The sequence below is a fragment of the Loxodonta africana genome, chromosome X (assembly GCF_030014295.1).
Source record: "Loxodonta africana isolate mLoxAfr1 chromosome X, mLoxAfr1.hap2, whole genome shotgun sequence".
Classification (NCBI taxonomy): Eukaryota; Metazoa; Chordata; class Mammalia; order Proboscidea; family Elephantidae; genus Loxodonta; species Loxodonta africana.
This window is the reverse complement of record NC_087369.1, coordinates 122,293,776-122,313,746: the sequence shown is the minus strand read 5'-3', so window position 1 is coordinate 122,313,746 and position 19,971 is coordinate 122,293,776. Positions and strand designations below refer to the sequence as shown.

Below are 19,971 nucleotides of genomic sequence, written 5' to 3'. Positions count from 1 at the left end.
CATGGAGCCCTGGTGGGATAGTGGTTAAGACCTTAGGCTGATAACCAGAAGGTCAGCGGTTTGAATCCACCAGCCACTCCTTGGAAACCCTACGGGGCACTTTGAGTCAGAAACGACTCGATGGCAATGGGTTTGGTATTTTCATTCTCATGTTACTGAGGGTAAAATGAGTTCAACCACATTACAAGAAATCTGGGGCATTGATGAGACCAAGGGAGAAACAGTGCTAGTGGAACCCCTCAATGGCTCTTAACACTTGTGCTTGGAATGGGCACACTCCATTTCCTCCCCGATTTAACTGGCCACATCTAGTCACATGGCGAGTCCCTAGGTGGTGCAAATGGCGAAGCACTGGACTACTAACTGAAAGGCTGGGGGTTCAAATCCAACCAAAGGTGCCTCGAAAGTAAGGTCTGCCAATCCGCTTTCAAAAGGCCAGTGACCTGAAAAGTCTACGGCGCAGTGCTGCAACCACAACAGTCACATGTCCAAGCCGGATGTCAGTGGAGGGGGGTCAGTGGGCCTGGCAGGAAAGGACCTAGTGGTCAGGGGCAATTAATATGTTTGAATAATTATAAAATTGTGGGACAGTTCTACTCTGTCCTGTAGGGTAGCTATGAGTCGGAATGGACTCGACAGCACTGAGAGAGTTAGTTCTCTAGAAAAAAAGCTAGAGAGAAAGAACAGGTCCAAAAATTACTGTGAGCAGCCACCTGAGTCCCTTTGTTGGTTTAGGGATGGCCTCTGATGTGAAGCTGATTCAGAAAGGATGGGGTGTTTATTTCTGCCCTCACGCCACATTTGAGTATTTTCCTGGTTATTATTACACAGTTATTTATGCTTTTTGTTAACAGTTTACAAAATGAGAGATAAGGAAAAAATAAACTGTCCAATTACATCACCCTATAATAGCCTTTTCACCCCTCATGCTCTGGTGGGAACGTGATTTCTCAGTGTCACCCTCCTGTATATACACCATGTGGGCGCTGTGTTATGATTAGTAGTAAAGTGCTGGGAAGGCCCCGCGTGTGTTAAAGGAATAATAGATAACAGTGAGGCTCGACTAGGGCATGGAGGACACAGGACATGAGGCTGGAAATGCAGGCTGGGCCCATGCAGTGGGGAGCTTTGGACGCCAGCTGGGGGCAAGGAGTTTGTAATTCTCTTGGGAGGCAGTGGGCTGCCTCGGAGAGCATCTGGGTGATGAGATCAGACCTGGATTCGGGAAACTGTTCTGGGCAGCTGTGTGCACAGTGAACTAGAGAGAGGATGGTAGAGAAGAGGGTGAGGAGCAGAAGGGGGGGAGTCATACAATAACTGTCCAGATATGAAATAAGGGGGCTTACACTGCTGTCTCTTTCTAAGTGGCACTTGAAACATAGCGGACACATCACTAATGGAATAATCACGGGATCTTTGTCTCTGTTATCCCAGCACCTAGCACAGCCTCTGATACTTAGCAATACCCTGGAGAGGATCCAGTGCCAGTGCCCAGGGTGATCAGATCATTTGCAGCAGGCGAGGCTTCAGGACTCAATGGGCGAACTTATAAGTAATTCTAGGTTTAGCTCAGGAGCAGTTTACTAGGCTCTTCCTCTGATTTACTTAACCATCTCCTAACTCCCATACCCTGATCTGAATATGGGGTCAATAATAGTTAACTTGAATACCTGTGAGGATTAAGGATGATAACATGTACAGTGCCTCTTGCCATAGCTGTTTTGTACATGTTCATTTCCTTCCGTCTGGATCATCTTTCCAGATGGCCACATTTGTGCTTCTGTCTGGGCCCCCACACCACTTCAGGGACCAGCTGATCCATCTGACCCCACAGCTAGGCCTCCTGGCCCAAGGGACAGGATTTCATCTTCACCATCATCTTCTTCAACAAAAGTAGGGATTAACCAGCTGGGCTTGACCTAATCAGATGAGTCCCTTCAAAGCAGAGAGAGTTCTCTGGCTGTACACAGGAAGGGAGGTCAGAGACTCAAAGCACCGGAAGGATTCAACGTGCCTTTGCTGACTTGAAGATAGAAGTGTCCACATGGCAAGGAATAGGAGCGGCCTCTAGGAGCTGAGAGCATCCCCCATCTGACAGGGGACTGCAGTCCCATAGCCACAGGAAATGAATTTTGCCCACAACAAGAATGACCTTGGAAGCTGATTTTTCCCTGGAGCCTCCAGAGAGGAATGCAGCCCGGCTGACACCAACACCTTGATTGTAGCCTTGTTAAACCTTGAACAGAGAAGACAGCCATACTGTGCCATACCTTGGGTCCGAAAGGTCTGTGAGCTAAAACTGGGTGTGGCTTTCAGTTGTTAAGCTGTGGTTACACTCCAAGAGAAAACGAATACACTTTATTTAGGTAGAATCCATATTCAACACATATGCAATGCGTGTGTCTGTGTGCCCGCATGTGCGCGTGCACGCAATCCCATGTATAAATAAAAAATGGGACGAAATATATCCCCCTGGAAGCAGTTTTTACCTTGTATGGTGGGATTAAAGGTTATCAGTATACTCATAGCAGTGTTAGATGACGGGTTACTAATTTTTCATCAGGGATAAAGACCATTTGAGCTTTATTCATGTAAAATATGTTTTATTTCGGACTTTTAAAAAGGTATCAGAACCAAAAACCAAACCCATTGCTGTTGAGTTGATTCCAACTCATACCAACTCCATAAAAAAAAAAAATTTTTTTTTTTTTTTTTTGCCTAAAACTTCCCCATAGGTTTTCTAAGGAGCGGCTGGTGGATTTGAACTGCCGATCTCTTCCTTAGTGGCTGTAGCTCTTAACCATTGTTCCACCAGGATTCCTAAACAGGTATAAAATACACAAAACCTAACCCAGTGCCATCTAGTTGATTCGAACTCATAACAACTATACAACAGAGTGGAACTTCGCCCTGGGGTTTCCAAGGAATGGCTGGTGGATTAGAACTGCCGAACTTTTCAGTAACAGACATAGCTCTTAACCACCACACCACCAGGTTCCTAAAAAAGTGTAGTAAGTAGTATAATAGGCAAATATGTACACACAACCAAGGTTATGAAGTAAAACATTGTAGCGTGGATGCCCCTGTGTAACCTCTCTGGCTGCCTCACCCCCAGAAGGAACCACCGTCCAGAATTTGTTTACAACTCCCATGCTTTGCTCCATATTTTACTACCCATGAATACATCCCTAAACAAAACACAATCTCTCTGTGTATTTTTAACTTTAAGTATATAAGTAATATCTTTCTATATCACTTATTGAAACTTATCGTCTTCCCTCTGAAAATAGTGCTTCTGAGATTTATTGAATCAGGTGACTTCTCCACTATCCTACTCTCATTAGCCATGCCCCCCTAGGCTCCATACCTAAGAATGCTACAGCTCACTGTGACTTCTTTCTTCTCCAACAGATGGTGCCAAAGGGCTCTGCAAACAGGGTGTACCAATCTGTACTCCTCCAGCAGTGTATGGTGTTCTCCGGCCCCACATTTCCCATTTGAATGGGATGGAGCATACACACATGCTCACTCACCAGGCTTCCTTCTCACACCCTAATATTATGTCAGGGCATTTTCTGAGGCATAAACTGAGACCATTAGCTGAGCAATTAGACAAACCTTCCTATGGTTCAATTGACTGGGTTTTTGCCTACTAAACGACTCTAATATTCTAGGCCTGCCTCCCTGAAATAACTCTGACATTCCTTACCTGGCATTTGTAGATGTTCCTAGATCATTAAGTCACATGATTGTAGACGGTCTCTTAGGTTTCTGCCACAGATGGGTCACTGCTTTACATGGTGCGTGATTTTTATATGCTCACCCTCAGAGGGCTAGCTTATCGCCAGGTAACCCTGGGACACCTCACTGAGCTCGGCTGCTAACCAAAAGGTCAGCAGTTCAAATCCACCAGCCGCTCCTTGGAAACCCTATGGGGCAGTTCTACTCTGTCCTATAGGGTCTCTATGAGTCGGAATTGACGGGATGGCAACGGGTTTGCTTTTGGTCTCTTTATGAAGCAAACAAAATTTCTGACAACAGGAGCGTGCTTTCTTCCACCACATTGGGCAGACTTCACCGATCACCTGGGTCCCTGTCTGTACCTGTTAAAACCTGTTGCTATGGAGTTGATTCCGACTCATAGCGACCCTACAGGACAGAGTAGAACTGCCCCATAGGGTCCCCCTGTCTAGTGCTCTAATTAGAACGCTGTGTCAGGTGGCGGTCTGAAAGGCCCAGGTGTTCTGCTTTCAGCGACAGATGAAGGGGGGGGACAACTGAGCGGAGGCGTTTCCGGTGCTTCGCGGTTGCCATAGAAACCGACATAAAGATGGCGACCGTGACGACTTTTCAATAGAGAAGGAGAAGACCCGGTAAGAGGAGCAGGTTCCCGCCATCAGGTGTTTGGGACTCAGCAGAGGAGGTGGGTGCTCCGCCGTGGGTGTGGGGAGACAAGGGGCCCCAGAGCCAAGGGGTGATTTCCTGCTTTGGGACTCGGTGTCCTGCTGTGTCGTCAGAGAGAGAGACGGGCTGTTGTGGTCCCTGCCGGCCTGAGGGAGCCTGGTGTCCTTCTCCAGGGGTGTCCTGGAGGTGTTTCCATACACAGGTAGGGGCGGTGAGGGAGGGTCTTGGGAGGAAAGGGACAGAGAGGGGAAGAGATCATGTGTGCATGTATGTGTGTGCATCTCTGCAGCTGGAGAGAGAGCGTGTGTGTGTGTGTGTGTGTGTGTGTGTGTGTCACCGCAGCTGCGGGGAGCGTTTATGGTGAGGAATACTTGAGGCAGTTAATGTGCATCATGTCGGTCCCATTGAGTTCCTAGGGGATATTAAGAACCAAGTGAGGCTTGTTGTTTCCCTGGGTTTACGTGGCCTCTGTGGGTACCAGAGGGCTCCATGACTGCTGTGGGATTTGGTGCAGACTGAGCCCCCATTTATGATTCTCCCATGAACCACTTATAACTATGACAGTTGTCAAGTGTTGCTTTCCTAATTCTGTCTAGATTTACTAATTATCCTTCGAATGTAGACTACAGCTTCCCTTTCTCCCTCATCTATCCGTATACCTCTCTTTTCATGTGTGTATTAATTTTTATCAGTAAAACTCATAGATTCCTATTTTACTCAAAGGTTTACCATCTATTGCTATCATTGTTTTCATGTTCGTTTTGTCCCCAAAGTGGCCAGTGGAAGCTCCTTCAAGTTGCCCTCTGTGTCCTTTTGACAACTCCCTAGAGATGAGAATGCACTTTGCTCTCTGAGCCCATTTCCCCATCTGCAAGGGAAGTAATGATGCCTGCCCCAGATCATTGCTTTGAGGATTTGGAGAGAACAAGTCTGAAAATAAAACCCTACAGTGTGTGGCATCTGTGCACCTCAGCAAATGTTGGTTCCTCCTTCTGCCTTTGCCTCCGTCTTTCTGTGAACGCCATGCTTCTGACGTTAGCATAATAGCAGAGCTAGCAGAGAGCATAGACGGAAATGTACCAGCAAGCAGGGATAAACCCACATTTCACTGTGTCCCAATGTTCTCTGTAGTAGAATTCTGAGAATAATATTATTCCTGACCATTTATTTTTATTTTCAAAATACTGATTTACTTTGGTAGCAAATGGTTGTTCTTTGAAGACTAGTGAAGGGAGACAAGATCCATTAAGATGACGTGAGCTATATCAAATATTTGTTTACCTAAAATTTCAAAAAAATGGTTACATTTAAAGAGCTAAGCATCTGTATCTACTGATAGCAATGCAAAACTGCTTTATGGCTTGAAACAAAACAAATGCCCATGACAAAACCAGCTGTATTTAATTTTATCTAAATTTACTTTCAGGCAATGGTCCAGTAACACTTTTCCTCCCAATACTCTCTGTGACTGGCGCTTTCCCCTCCATTACTGGAAGAAACAGTTTTCACAGGTTTTTCCGTTTCTTCTTCAGGTCCTCCTGTGGCTCCAGCTCGTTGCAGATTCTCCGGCTTCTCCTCTCCTGCCTTCTGGTCCACCGTTTTCCCCGCCGCAGTCTGACCATTTATTTTTTAAAACTTTTTCTCTTCTATAGGTGAGTATTATATAATCCTAGTTTTCAAGATGAGGCAATTGAGATACTGCAAGGTGAAGTAAAGTATTCAGTCACACTGTTTGTAAGTGACACAGCTAGGGGTTGAACTGAGCACGTCTCCAGTACTGTACTCCTAGCCAGTCCAGTTAGGAAGAAGAAAAAGGCACCTGTTGAATGATGGCAACCCATGGTGGTTGATGTTAGGCAGCAATCATAGCTCTCTGGGTGGAAACTATGCCTCAGTAGTGATTTTGCCATGTAGCAGAGGATGTTTCTGTAATTAAAACAAAAAGTTAATAATTATAAAAATGAAAAGGTAGTGATCGTCACTGTTACTATGCAGTAGATGGCTTGGGTGTTAAAATCATTCCCTGGACTTCCATGGTGAATTACTTTCCTTTTGAGGAGCTCGGAGCGCTTTTTCAGATGGGAATCCCACTCCCCTGTCCCTGAGGTGTTGCTGGTTAGGAGCAGGGCTACTCTGCGCCCCTTGGGCAGGTGAGGCCAGATGAGCCCAGGTGCCTTACCCAAGGTTCCCTAGACTTACTGGGTTAGGTGTGGCACTGGGGCCTAGGTAGATCTCCTATCTCTCATCCAGTTGTCTGTCCCTCATATGCAGTGTTAGCTTTCAACCCTGTGTGTAGCAAATCACCTTTCAAGGCTCAGGGAAATATGCACCAAGGATTAACTTGCAGGAGGACCATCCCATTGCCGTTGAACTGCTTCCTACTTATGGTGATCCCATATGTTACAGAGTAGAGCTGCTCCACAGGGTTTTCTTGGCTGTAATCTTTATGGAAGCAGATCCCCAGGCCTTTCTTCTGCAGTGCCACTGGGGAGGTTTGAACCCCCAACCTGTAGATTAGCAGCCAGGCACAAAGCATTTGTGTTATTGTCTCATGGTTCTAGAGACTAGAAGTCTGAATTCAGCTTGTCGGCAGGGACATGCTCTCTCTGAAGGCTCTAGGGGAAGGCCCTTCCTTGCCTCTTCCTAGTTTCTAATGGTTCCTAGCAATTCTTGGTGTTCTCTGGTTTGTAGGTACATCACTGCAATGTCTGCCTCCAACTGTACGTGGCCGCTTCCCTGTAGGTCCCTCTGTGTCCGTTCTCTTCTTTTTATAAGGACACGAGTCATATTGGATTAGGGCCCACCCACTCTAGTATGACCTCATGTAAACTAATAATATCTTTAATGATCCTATTTCCCAACAAGGTCACGCCCACAGGTACGGGAGGTTAGGACTTCAACGTATCTTTAAACCCATTGCTATTGAGTCGATTCCGACTCATAGTCACCGTATGTGACAGAATACAACTGTCCCGTAAGGTTTTCAAGGCTGTAATCTTTATGCGAGCAGATCGCCAGGTCTTTCTTCCAGGGAACCACTGGGTGGGTTCAAACTGCCAACCTTTCGGGTAGCAGCTGAGCACTTAACCATCGTGCCACCTAGGCTTCCTAACGTTATCTTAGTGTAGTTTTAATTGCATCACTGTTAGTAAAAGCAAGTTTGAGCCTCTCTATATATGTTTAAAGACAATTTGCATGTTTAAGGCAATTTACATTTTTTCTGTTAGCTGTTGAGATTCCTTACACTTTTTTTAAAAATAATTTTTACTGTTCTTTAAGTGAAAGTCTACAAATGAAGTCAGTCTCTCACACAAAAACCCATATACACTTTGATACACACTCCCAATTACTCTTCCCCTAATGAGACAGCCTGGTGTCTCCCTCCACGCTCTCATTTCGTGTCCTTTTCGCCAGTTTCTAACCCCCTCCACCCTCTCATCTCCCCTACAGGCAGGAGATGCCAACCTAGTCTCAAGTGTCCACCTGATCCAAGAAGCTCACTCCTCACCAGCATCCCTCTCCAACCCATTGTCCCGTCCAATCCATGTCTGAAGAGTTGGCTTCGGGAATGGTTCCTGTCCTGGGCCAACAGAAGGTCTGGGGGCCATGACCACCGGGGTCCTTCCAGTCTCAGTCAGACCATTATGTCTGGTCTTATGAGAATTTGGGTTCTGCATCCCACTGCTCTCCTGCTCCCCCAAGGGTTCTCTGTTGTGTTCTCTGTCAGGCAGCCATTGGTTGTAGCCAGGCACCATCTAGTTCTTCTGGTCTTAGGATGATGTAGTCGCTGGTTCATGTGGCCCTTTCTGTCTCTTGGGCTCGTAATGACCTTGTGTCCTTGATGTTCTTGATTCTCCTTTGATCCAGGTCGTTTGAGACCAATTGACGCATCTTAGAGGGCGGCTTGCTAGCGTTTAAGACCCCAGACTCCGCCCTTCAAAGTGGGATGCAGAATGTTTTCTTAATAGATTTTATTATGCCAATTGACTTAGATGTCCCCTGAAACCATGGTCCCCAGACCCCTGCCCCTGCTACACTGGCGTTCGAAGCCCTCAGTTTATTCAGGAAACTTCTTTGCTTTTGTTTTAGTTCAATTGTGCTGACCTCCCCTGTATTGTGTACTGTCTTTCCCTTCGCCTAAAGTAGTTCTTGTCTACTATCTAATTAGTGAATACTCCTCTCCCACCCTTCCTCCCTCCCCCCTCTCGTAACCACAAAAGATTATTTTCTTCTCAGTTTAAACTATTTCTCAAGTTCTTATGATAGTGGTCTTATACAATATTTGTCCTTTTGCAACTGACTAATTTCACTCAGCATAATGCCTTCCAGGTTCCTCCATGTTATGAAATGTTTCACAGATTCCTCACTGTTCTTTTTCAATGGGTAGTATTCCATTGTGTGAATATACCATAATTTATTTATCCATTCATCCATTGATGGGCACCTTGGTTGCTTCCATGTTTTTGCTATTGTAAACAGTGCTGCAATGAACATGGGTCTGCATATATCTGTTCGTCCTTACACGTTTTTGAAAGGGTAATTAGTTTTTATGCTTTTCTATTTTAAGCTTTGATATAGAAGTGAGTCAACACTTTGTGGGAGATATAAGTTACAAATATTTTTCCCAGTGCTTTTTTAATTGGCTCTCAGCTTTCTCTTGCAGATTGGATGATGGGTTCAAAACACCATCCGTTCAGTTAGCAGCCAAGCACTTAACCACTGCAGCACCAGGGCTCCTTCTATTTATGGGTAGAAAACCAAAAACCAGACCCGTTGCCATCGAGTTGATTCTGACCCATAGCAAGCTGAGATATTTAATTGTTCTTACCCTTTTTTTTCACTTTCAAAACCAATACATGTTTGATGTAGGTAAAAACAGATAATTCAAGAAAGGAAAAAAGTAGTTAAAACTTGTAAAAGTCTACTACACATGGGTAGGCACCGTTAAGAGTTGAATATAGATATTGTTTTCAGAAATTTTACTATATAAATGTCACTTGTATACTTAAGGACAACAATGAGATGATATTACTTACAATTTTCTGAACTGCTTTTTTCCAATAAACATCATATTCTGAAAGTCAGTCCATGTCTATCAAGATAAATCCACACAATAATAAAAGTGGCAGTAGAAACACTAACGGTAAATTTTAGAATAGAAATAATGTTGAAAATGGTTAGTATTTATTGCTGACTTCCTCTGTGCCCAACACTGTTGTATATGCCAAAGCTATACTTACTCATTCAATCCTCACAACAGCCTGTGAGGAGGTACTTTGTAACCGACTTTAATCATAGTGGAACTGAGGCACAGAAAGCAATTTGCAAGGACAAAACTTGAACAAGGCTGTGTGGCTCCCGAGTCCATACAGCTACACAGTATACACTACCTCCTCTTGTAAGAGCTTACTGTTAATCAGGGCAAAGCACAATAACAGAAACCGAGGTAGTGTGATCATTAAGGATATGTGTCACCTTGGCTGGGCCATGATCCTCAGTGGTTTGGCAGTTATGATGTAGCTTGGCAGTCGTATGATGATGTGATCACTTCCAGGATGAGATTTGATATAATATGATCACCTCCATGATGGGATCTGCTGTGAGTAGCCTATCAGTTGAAAAGGCATTTCCTTGGGGGTGTGACCTGCATTGAATATATAAGTGGACTTCCTGGCAAGGTTCGTGGGCTTTTGCTTACTCTAGATCCTGCACCTGGCTCCCATTCATCTGACCTCCACTTCTTGGGACTTGAGCTAGCAGCTTACCTGCTGTCTTCCCTGCTGATCTTGGGATTCACCCATCTGTGCAGCCTGTGAGCAATAGCCCTGCTGTCTGACCTGCCAATCTTGGATTCATCAGCCCCTGCAGCTATATGAATCAGAAGAAGCATCTATCCTTACCCATGGACTTGGGATGTTCCACCAAACCAAACCAAACCCAGTACAGTCAAATCGATTCTGACTGATAGCGACCCTATAGGACAGAGTAGAACTGCCCCGTAGAGTTTCCAAGGAGCACCTGGTGGATTGGAACTGCCAACCCTTTAGGTTAGCAGCTGTAGCACTTATCCACTACGCCACCAGGGACGTTCCAGCTTCTATAATTTCATGAGCCATTCTCTTGATATAAATCTATGAATATATATATATGCACTTTCCTGGTTTTGTGTCACTAGAGAACCCAGCCTAAGGCAGCTACCATGTTTGTTTGTTTGTTTTTTGTCAGTTTACTAGGCATAAATTTAAAATCTTGATAATAATCACTGTGGTTTAGAACATGGAGAAAATGGGCCTGGTTATACTGTGAAAGGGGATCCCCTGACATCATGTCTCCCTTCCTGTACCTTGGGGATGTTCCTCATTTGAAAGATGAGTTGCTTTCCTATGGGTGGGAATGAGAACACGTAGGTTTCCCTGCCATTTTTTTATTCCGTATAATTGCAAGACCAATAGGTGTTTATAATAGATGTAAGAATAGATAACATAGAAAAGGAAATAAAATAACTCCCCCAAAATATACTAAATAATTTCTTTTATAAGGATTAACACAAACTGGCTCCTATGAGACAGAGGTTGAAGATATCCCAAATGTCCAAATTTTGTAAAGTACTTTACCACCCCATCATGTCTAACATCATCTACTCCTCCTCCCCTCAGTACTCTTCCTCTGGTCTTTGGGTTCTGTAATTTACTGCAACATCTTACAGAACTCACAAACCATACATAGAGTTAAGTGGTTTATTAAGTAAGTAACAGGGTACAACTCAGAATCAGGAACAACTCAGAAGTAACAGGAACAACTCAGGATACAGTTCTTGATCAGGATAGCTTCATCTTGCCCTCTGCTGTTGGGCCCTGTTCAGGGCCTTCTCGGGCAAGTGTTAAAACTCTCAGCTCCGTGGGTAGGGAAGCCCCACCTCAGCTGTCTGGCGCCAGTCTCCTGGTTCCTGCAGTCTCATGCTGCTATCGCTCTTGCTACTGCTGTGCAGCCATCTTGCTGTTTTCTGTGTTCCAGCTCCTCCTCTCTTTCTCTCTCTCACGCCTCCTTTTAAGCCTAGCGGTATGGCAAAGCTGACCAATATCCTTGTTAGGGTTTCATATGTCTTATTTGCATGGTCCCACCCTCACAAGTGCTCCACTCACCTTATTTGCATGAGCAGCAAGCAGTCCAATCCCCTTGAGGGGCCATAAGTACCTTATTTGCATAGTCCCGCCGAATCATAGTGTGGGAGTCACAAAGATTATGGCCAGAAGGGTGATATTAAGTAATTCACTGCACCGCAGGCCACCCCCTGGCTCTTCCAGCCACTGGCCCTTTCATACTTGAAGAATTAACCTCTCCCTCTGTCTTAATCACTTAGTGCTGCTATAACAGAAATACCACGAGTGGATGTCTTTAACAAAGGGAAATTTATTCTCTCAGAATCTAGTAGGCTACAAGTCCAAAATCAGGATGTCAGCTCCAAGGGATGGCTTTCTTTGTTGGCTCTGGAGGAAGGTCCCTGTCATTAATCTTCCCTTGGCCTAGGAGCTCCTCCCCGCAGGAACCTCAGGTCCAAAGGACATGCTCTGCTCATGACACTGCTTTCTTTATGGTATGAGGTCCCCATGTCTCTCTGCTCACTTCCCTCTTTTGTATCTCAAAAGAGATTGACTTAAGACACTATCTAGTCTTGTAGATCTCATCAATATAACTGCTGCTAATCCATCCCATTAACCTCATAGTCATAGGATTTACAACACATAGGAAAATCACATCAGATGACCAAATGGTAGACAATCATACAATACTGGGAATTATGACGTAGCCAAGTTGACAGTTATTTTGGGGGGACATCAATTCAATCCATGACACCCTCCCAATCCTTTTGCTAGTCCCAAATAGTCATTAACAATCAGTCCTTCAGTAGGGCACAGAGTACTCAGGGTGAGGTTACTCAGGTAGCAGCCATTCAGGTCTGCAGCAGGTATCCATTTGCTCTGGTCAGGTTCTCCAAAAGTCATCTCAGATTAACCCTTTCTGGCCTCTGATAAAATCTACCTGAGAGATTATTCCCTTGCTCTGAGTATCTCTTGAGGTATCAGTATAATCTTAGATTTCCCCTACTGCATTACCCGTTTATTCCTTCCTTTACCTTCAGTTATTATTTCCCCTCCTTCCATTTGTCATTTATTTTTACCCAAACTTTTTGACCTTGGGAAAGAACATCAGGTTTAGCTGCTGTGCTAGTCCATATTGCTGGTAGCAACACAAGTCTAGCAAGTGCTTCCCCCTCAATCCACTCCCATTCGTGTTGGGTGGGGTTACCTGGGTATAACACTAGTGGGCTATCTCAGCCACTAGGCAATACAGCAGTATTCACTGTCAACCCCAATTTTGCCAGATGGGGGAAGGTACAATCCATCCCATCAGGCCCTTGAGAATTCTGGCATACAAGTTCAGGGGTATAGTTACAGTCTCTTGCTTAGGGATCACCCCTGCTTCCAGCGCCTGCAGCTGCATCCCTGGTCCTGGGGCTGTAGCAACCAGCTGGAAATAAGTAATTTTAGGTGACATGGGGAAAAACTGTACAGTGGCACCAGCGTCCTCCCCCAATCCCTCTTCCCCAGATCCCCCAGAGAATCGTAGCAATCTGTCCAGTGGTGATCCACCCTTTGCCCTCCACATGTTAACTGTGAGCACATACTCATGAAAGCATGTGAGCCAGCCCTTCATGCCTTTATCTCCCTCTGTTTTAGATAACAAATGTTTGAGTTGCCCATTCCAATTCTCTATCAAACCATTACTCTGAGAGTGGTGTGCAACATGGTATGTCCATTTACTATGATGTTTCTTGGCCCGTTGCTACACCCTGTGGGCTGTAAAGTGTGTTTCTTGAAACGGTATCTTTTGTTCCAATCCCTTAATGGTGTTTTTGGCATTTGCATCTGTCACAGGATATGCAAAACCCAGTCCAGAGTAAGTATCTATCTATTCCTGTGAGGACCCATTTGTAGCCACCTGATGAAACCAGTGTCATTGGTCCAATATAACAAACTTGCCAGCTATGTGCAGGGCCTTCCCCCCAGGAAATCTGCCCCATAGGTATCTGCAACCTCTGTCTTCCATGCTGGCAGACAGAGCAGTCCTTATTGGCATTTTGTGCCTCAGAGGGTGCAAGAGGGATGTGTCTAGATTCAGCCCATCTCTGTATTGCTGCAGCACCCCCATATCTGTCCATTTCATGGACCCCATTGGCCAACTCACGTGAGCGTAGCAGCAGACCCACTCGCTGCCTCCAGTAGCCTTCCAATCCAGGAAGGGCCACAGGCTCCTCCTCCTGGTGCTATATAATCTTATGGGACCATGGACCTATATGCAGCTGGACATTGCCCGAACTGACATTATGTGGCACATGGCTATAATTCACTGCACCACACATACCACCCACAAATAAGCCCTGGTAATGTTTTCTTCAGGATCACATTCTTCCAAAAGCTTTCTTATGCAGATATTTATATATTTATACATGTGTGCATGTATTTATATTTAATGTATAAAAAATAAGATGTCATCTTACACTGAGTTTTGTAAACTTCTTGTCTCACTCACCAAAAAAAAAAAAAAAACTCATTACCATCAAGTCAATTCCAACTCATAGCTACCCTATAGAATACCTCAAATTTCATTGTTGGTGAATAAACATCAGCCTGTATCATATATTTTCATGGCTGTAAAAATACTAATGGCCAATAAGAATGCATAAAAATGGCTAAAATTTATAATGTGCCAAGTGCTTTTTATGTATTGATTCTCTAGGAGGAAGCTCTCCTTTGGTAAGGAGGTGGACATCTTCTGAGGACCCCCGCTGTGTGGGCAGGCTCGCATAGGTAAGTGAGGTAGGATCTAGGTATGAAGCACATGGGGAAGGTGAGGGGGCACATAATGCTATTATTGAAATAATAGTTCCCACTATCTTCTCTGCATGCTTTCTAAATATAGTTGCCCGTGTTCTACTACCCACTCCTACACCTCATACTTTTGTCAATGAAAGAGGTGTGCCCTCTCCTGGGAAATGGCTGACTTCAGAGTTGGGGGGAGGGGTATTCAGACAGGCTGTGTGTCTGGGGGGGAGATGGCTAGGGAATCACTGGAGGAGACCCAGACAGGTGGTAGGCATTTAATATGGCCTTGAATATAGAAAAGCTAATGTTATACCCCTTGTCATGGGTGTTGGGTCATCTGCTAATCCCTCTGTTTCTTCTTTTTTGTGCCCTGTCTTTCTATCAATAGCTCTGTCCCTTTCCTATAGATGTCTGTAGGGAGCTGTTCTCTTGGACGTTAAGAAAGAAGACTAACTATTAACTTGGATCCAAAGTCGGTATGAACATGAGTACCCTGTTGACTGTGGGTGGGGGTTGGCTGTTGGCAGTCGGGTGAGACCAGATCCTATCTTGGACCATTGACTTCCAGCTTTCCAGACACCTCTGCCCTCGCCATTAGTGTACAGGAAATGGGGTTGGGTGAACCAGGATCATGCCTATAGAGTAATTGGTAGGTACTGGGGTTGGAAATGGGGAAGGAAGTGATGCCAAGAGGGTCCAAGGACGTCGGCTATATTCCATAACCAGTGCTGTAGATTTGGAAAGGCAGATGTTTGTTGGATTGAGAGACCACCCTTTTGTGTTTTTGCCCATAGATCTGCTGTACAGCCTGTCTACTTTGGAAGCAAGGAAGGAGGAGAAAATCGCACCGCATCAGTGCAAGTTGACGTGAGAACGAGGCCTGCCTGGGTAGACCTGTAGGGGAGTGGTGTACACCAGCATGGGGTCAGAAGGGCTGGGTGCTTCTTAGCCTCTCTTGCTCTCATCTCAGCAAGCTTTCCCATGGTCCATGCTCCTGTTTGATGCAGAGGAAAGAGTGTGTAGGGCCTGGGCAGGGTATCGTTTGGGAGTAGTGAGAGTGTGGAAGGGATAAAATGAGGACACAGGTTTTCTACTGATCGACTTGTACCACACAGTCAGTCTCTGCTCTTTCTTTCATGTCTTTGTGACTTTGTGCATAGAGCAGTACAGTGGGAAGAGACTCAGAGCCGCATTTCATTCTTCCAACTCAGGTCCATCTGCAGTGGTAGCTGTGGTGGCCTTGGAGTGGCAGAAGACCATCCCTCTGAGCAGGTCTGCACCCAGGAGCCGTCATCTTCCTCCAGCCTGAGTGTGCCTCTGCCCTCTGTCTGTATCATTAACAGAGGCTGTGTGTCACAGACTCTGTGACCGTTGAACCAGCAATTGACTCTGACTGTTGCTTCCAAGGCTATAGGCTGACCCAGTGAAAGAGTGTTAAGACACTGACCTGAGACACTTTGAGTTCTAAGGCCGATACCGAATAGGGCTACATAACGAGACTTCAGCCATGCCTGAGAATAAGAGTGGAACCCATGCTAAAACTAGGAAGGGGACTGGCATAAAGGCTGAAGGAGAGAGGGAGGCTACTGGAATAGTCAAGGCCAAGGCAGGGTTTGAGACAGATGCAGTAGCAGAGAGGAAGGGAGTGTCTGAGGCTAAGGTTGTAACTGAGATGAAGGCAAGAGCCCTGTCAGAGCCTACGGCTCTGGTCAAAGGCGTGGCTAAGGCCATGCCTAGATCCTGGGCCAGGTCAGGGGAGGAGATGAATACAGACTTTGGTCCCAGGGCTGAGGATGAGGCCGCTGTGGTATCTGGTTTTTCTTGTGTGGCTGAGGAGAGTGCTGCATCTGGGGCCACACACAAAGATGAGACTGATACTGATGCCTGGTTCTGGGCTGGGGAAGAGGCCAGTATCGGTTCCTGGTTCTGGAATGGGGAAGAGGCTGGTGGTGATCAGACGAACGCTAAGGACGAAGGTGAAACTGATATTGGTGCCTCAATCAATACTGAGGAGTTGGGAATAGAGGCTGCTACTGGGGCCAGCTGGAAGCCTAGGCCAGAGGAGGAGGGGGAGGAGGACGAAGATGAGGAGTGGGAGGACTATGAACAGGAGGAGAATGAGGAGGAGGGGGAAGTCGTTATTGGGAAGTGGTTCTGGGGTGGAGATAAAATTAGTTTTGACCCTAATCCTAGACCCGTGTACAGGATAGTTAAGCCCCGGGTAACGTGTGAAATTGATGAAAGAAATAGGCCCAAGGACTGGTCTGAGGTAACTATCTGGCCCAACGCCCCTGCTGAAATTCCGGCATTGTTGGCATCTAGATACCAGGTCCCGTCGAGGACAAGGCCTCTTTCATATACTGCCCAGTCCTCAGGTGAGAAAAACACGGGTTCCCTGCCTGCGGCAGAAGCCGGTCTTCATGAGGGCACTTCCGTATGCCTACAGTCTATAGACGCGTACCCATTTGATTCTGAGACTTGCACTCAGGCCATAGAGAAGATCAGAGGGCAGATCAGGATCAGGGAGCTGAATGGGATTAGGCCATTTCCTTGCCCTTGCAAAATGGAATGCCGCCTGAATTCTGAGGACTTTGAAAAACTTGTTAGCTTACTTAAGTCAAATGCTGATCCTGTCATTCATAAAATAGCTCAAATTGCAATGGGTATCATCAAGGTTCATCCCCTTGCCCAAGAGCTCATTAATGAGATGGGTGTGCTGACTGTTATTGAAAGCTTGCTCGATTTTCAATTCCCAGACATGACAAGAAAGGCTGAAATTACTCTGAATCCCATTTCTGTGGAGGAAAGACAACGCAGGAATATAATACATGTTGTGCATATGTGTAAGGAAACCGTGTCTTTTCCCTTGAACTCACCTGGTCAGCGATCTGGATTAAAGGAATTAGGGCAGCTGAGTGCTGACCGTGACCATCACTTCATTGTTGCCGCTTACCTTCCAGAGCTTTCCCGTATGCTATCCCTGGGAAATCATAAAACCAGAAATCTGGTTTTGAAAGTACTTTTGAATATGTCTGAAAATCCCATTGCAGCAAGAGACATGATGAATATTGAGGTATTGTCAGCATTAAAACTCATCTTTCACCAGAAAGAGGCAAAAGCCAATCTTGTTACTGCCGTGGCCATATTTGTTAATATAAAGGAGCATATCAGAAGGGGATCGATTGTAGTTGTTAATCCCGTGAGTTATAATGAACTCAAGGCCGTGTTCCGTGAAGTTAAAACGATTATTGAAAAATTGTAAAATGAGCCAGAAATAAAAGAGAAAACTTGGAACAATCTCCAAACTTTAATAGGCCGTATGTTCCCAAAGAGCCTTGTGGTTATCACCATGTGCACATTATAAATTGCATCTTTAACGTGATGTTACTTGTGACAGCCTCTGGGTTTGAGCTAGATCATATTTGGATATCAAATGAATATTACCCCTTGAGCTGAAAATACCTGTTGATCTTCATCCTGTCTAGTTTGGGAGATGTGTAGCATTTTCCGTAAGGAGATCGTGAACCAACATTGGAAGTAAGCTAGCTTGTTCATTAGTATCTACATAGATCCATTTGTGGCTTCACATGGCAAAAAATGAAAAGCAAAACAAAACAAAACATAACAAAAAAACCCTTGAGTTTATAGTCTAGTTTTAGAAATAAGGCATATACACACAGAAATATAAGCGCCAGTACCGACAGCGTATATATGCTCATAGCCAAACGTGCCCTCTTGATCCTTAAAGGGAGCAGGGATTGCTACAGTGTAGACTGTTTAATGTAAAAGGAAAAACTATTTTCCCTATTCCACCTGCATGACACAACTCATTCTACAACACATAAATGGACTTGAGTCTCAGTCAAAATGTCATGTTAGTTTATTTAATTTTTTATCTCGGTACCACATTTGGAGTTCTCATATTGTCAGGCTATTTGGTTTATGTCAGTGTCATCTCTTACAGAAAGGAAGGAGGTTTACAGGGGAAACATTCCCCGAGTGCCTACTCTATGTCAGACACTGTTGGCACCACAATTTACAGGTTTTTTTTTTTTTTCTGTCTCTTTCTCCCGATGATCCTGTTGGATAGGCTACTAGTATTTCTTTTTATCGTAAGTCATTAATCTGGGTACTCTCCAATGAGAATCCGAGGGGTTTAATTTTTTCCTACATCCCCACAGCTGGCAGGTGGCATAGCTGTTTTGTCTGGTAACCATCTTTGTCTGATACCAAAACCCACTCTCACCACACTACCTTACAGTCCCCCTTCACTTTTTCCCATGGTGGTCTTCAAAGCTCAGGGACTATTTGGTTTGAATGGCTCAATTCTGCTGTGGATGATGTCCCTGCCGGGCTTGCAATTCTTAACATTTAAATTTCTCCAATCTGGCCATGTCAGTTAGGCTTTTGGCTCCACCTGGCTGGAGGTCAGGAGAAAAGTCTGGGATGAATAGATGGGTTTGGCCCAGCAGTGTCTGCGACAGTCGACCTAGAATGGCAGCTGTCTCAACCCACAAGATAGTGATTTCTGGAAGTCTGTATGGCCCAGAAAGTATTCCCAGGAGTTTGGCCTGTGGCTGAGTTCTGTAAGTCTTATGGCAGGAAGTACAGCCCATGGTCTGAGCTAAAGAGAAAGATTCTGTGTGTGAAAGTATCGGGTTATACGCTTTAAGACTTTTACACAGTTAAATGAAATCATGCTCTCAGTACTGTTTGTAACATGCTTTTTCCCTAGCAGTATATTGTGAAAATCTTTCCATGTCAATAAATGTACTTATACAGCATATTTTTGAATCGTGTAATATTTTGGTATGTAGGCTTCCGATTTTTTCTTTGCATATTTTCTAGTATACATATGAACACATTTATTCTTTTGCAAAAATGGGAGAGTGGTATTCTGCAACTTGCCTTTCCCTCGTCATTATTTTCCTAATTCATTATTGTAGAGATCTGTCACATGCTTTTTATTAATAGCTTCATTGAGGTATAACTGACAGATACTAAACTGCATGTATTTGGTAAGTTTTGACATATGTATTCATGCATGTCACCATCACCAAAATCAAGATAGTCACCATATCTGTCTCCCCTCAACAGCTACTTCATGCCCCTTGGTAATCCCTCCCTCCCAACCTTCCCTTTGTTTCTCCTCCCCCCACCCCCGCCCACCATTGATCTTCTTTGTATCCACATAGTTTTCATTTTCTATGATTTTATATCAATGGATTCATACAGCGTGTACTCTTTTTCTTTTTTGGGGGGAGGGGGTGTGTCTGGCTTCTTGCACTCAGCATAATTATTAGACATTCATCCATGTTGTATGTGTTAATAGTTCATTGCTTCAAATTGCCAAGTAGTATTCCATTCCGTGGTTATACCACATTTTGTTTATTCTCCTGTCGAAGGACATTCGGGTTGTTTCCAGCTTTTGGAGATTATTAATAGAGGTACTGTAAACATTGGTAGACATATGCTTTTATTCCTCTTGGGTGAATGCCAAGGAGTGGAATGGCTGGCTCATATAGTAGGTATACATTTCACTTTTACATTTTCCTAAGTCGCTGTGCCATGTTACATTACCACAAGCTGTGTGTGAGGGTTCCCATTCCTCTCCATCCCTGCTAACACCTGATGTGGTCAGTCTTTTTTCGTTTTAGCCATATGGTATTGTGGTTGTAATTTG

At 44.8% G+C, this 19,971-nt stretch overlaps 1 protein-coding gene across 3 annotated transcripts; it reads left to right on the top strand.

Annotated features, from left to right (window-relative positions):
• The first annotated feature begins 4,236 nt into the window (after window positions 1–4,236).
• LOC100676947 (G protein-coupled receptor associated sorting protein 3-like) lies at window positions 4,237–19,408 on the top strand. Of its 3 annotated transcripts, XM_023541148.2 has the most exons (6): window positions 4,237–4,423; window positions 5,937–6,056; window positions 14,203–14,273; window positions 14,677–14,764; window positions 15,083–15,155; window positions 15,500–19,408. In XM_023541148.2, exon 6 carries the CDS (start codon window positions 15,796–15,798, stop codon window positions 17,548–17,550), a length of 1,755 nt encoding a protein of 584 aa, XP_023396916.1. In that variant the 5' UTR covers window positions 4,237–4,423; window positions 5,937–6,056; window positions 14,203–14,273; window positions 14,677–14,764; window positions 15,083–15,155; window positions 15,500–15,795; the 3' UTR covers window positions 17,551–19,408. The 3 variants fall into 3 exon arrangements, with proteins under 3 accessions (XP_023396916.1, XP_023396915.1, XP_064134697.1); XM_023541147.2 differs by having other exon boundaries at window positions 15,083–19,408; XM_064278627.1 differs by lacking the exons at window positions 4,237–4,423; window positions 5,937–6,056; window positions 14,203–14,273 and having other exon boundaries at window positions 14,520–14,764.
• The last annotated feature ends 563 nt before the right edge of the window (window positions 19,409–19,971 follow it).

Excerpts from the sequence above, each read along its gene's own strand:
- LOC100676947 (XM_023541148.2), top strand. The coding sequence starts at position 15,796 with ATGCCTGAGAATAAGAGTGGAACCCATGCTAAAACTAGGAAGGGGACT.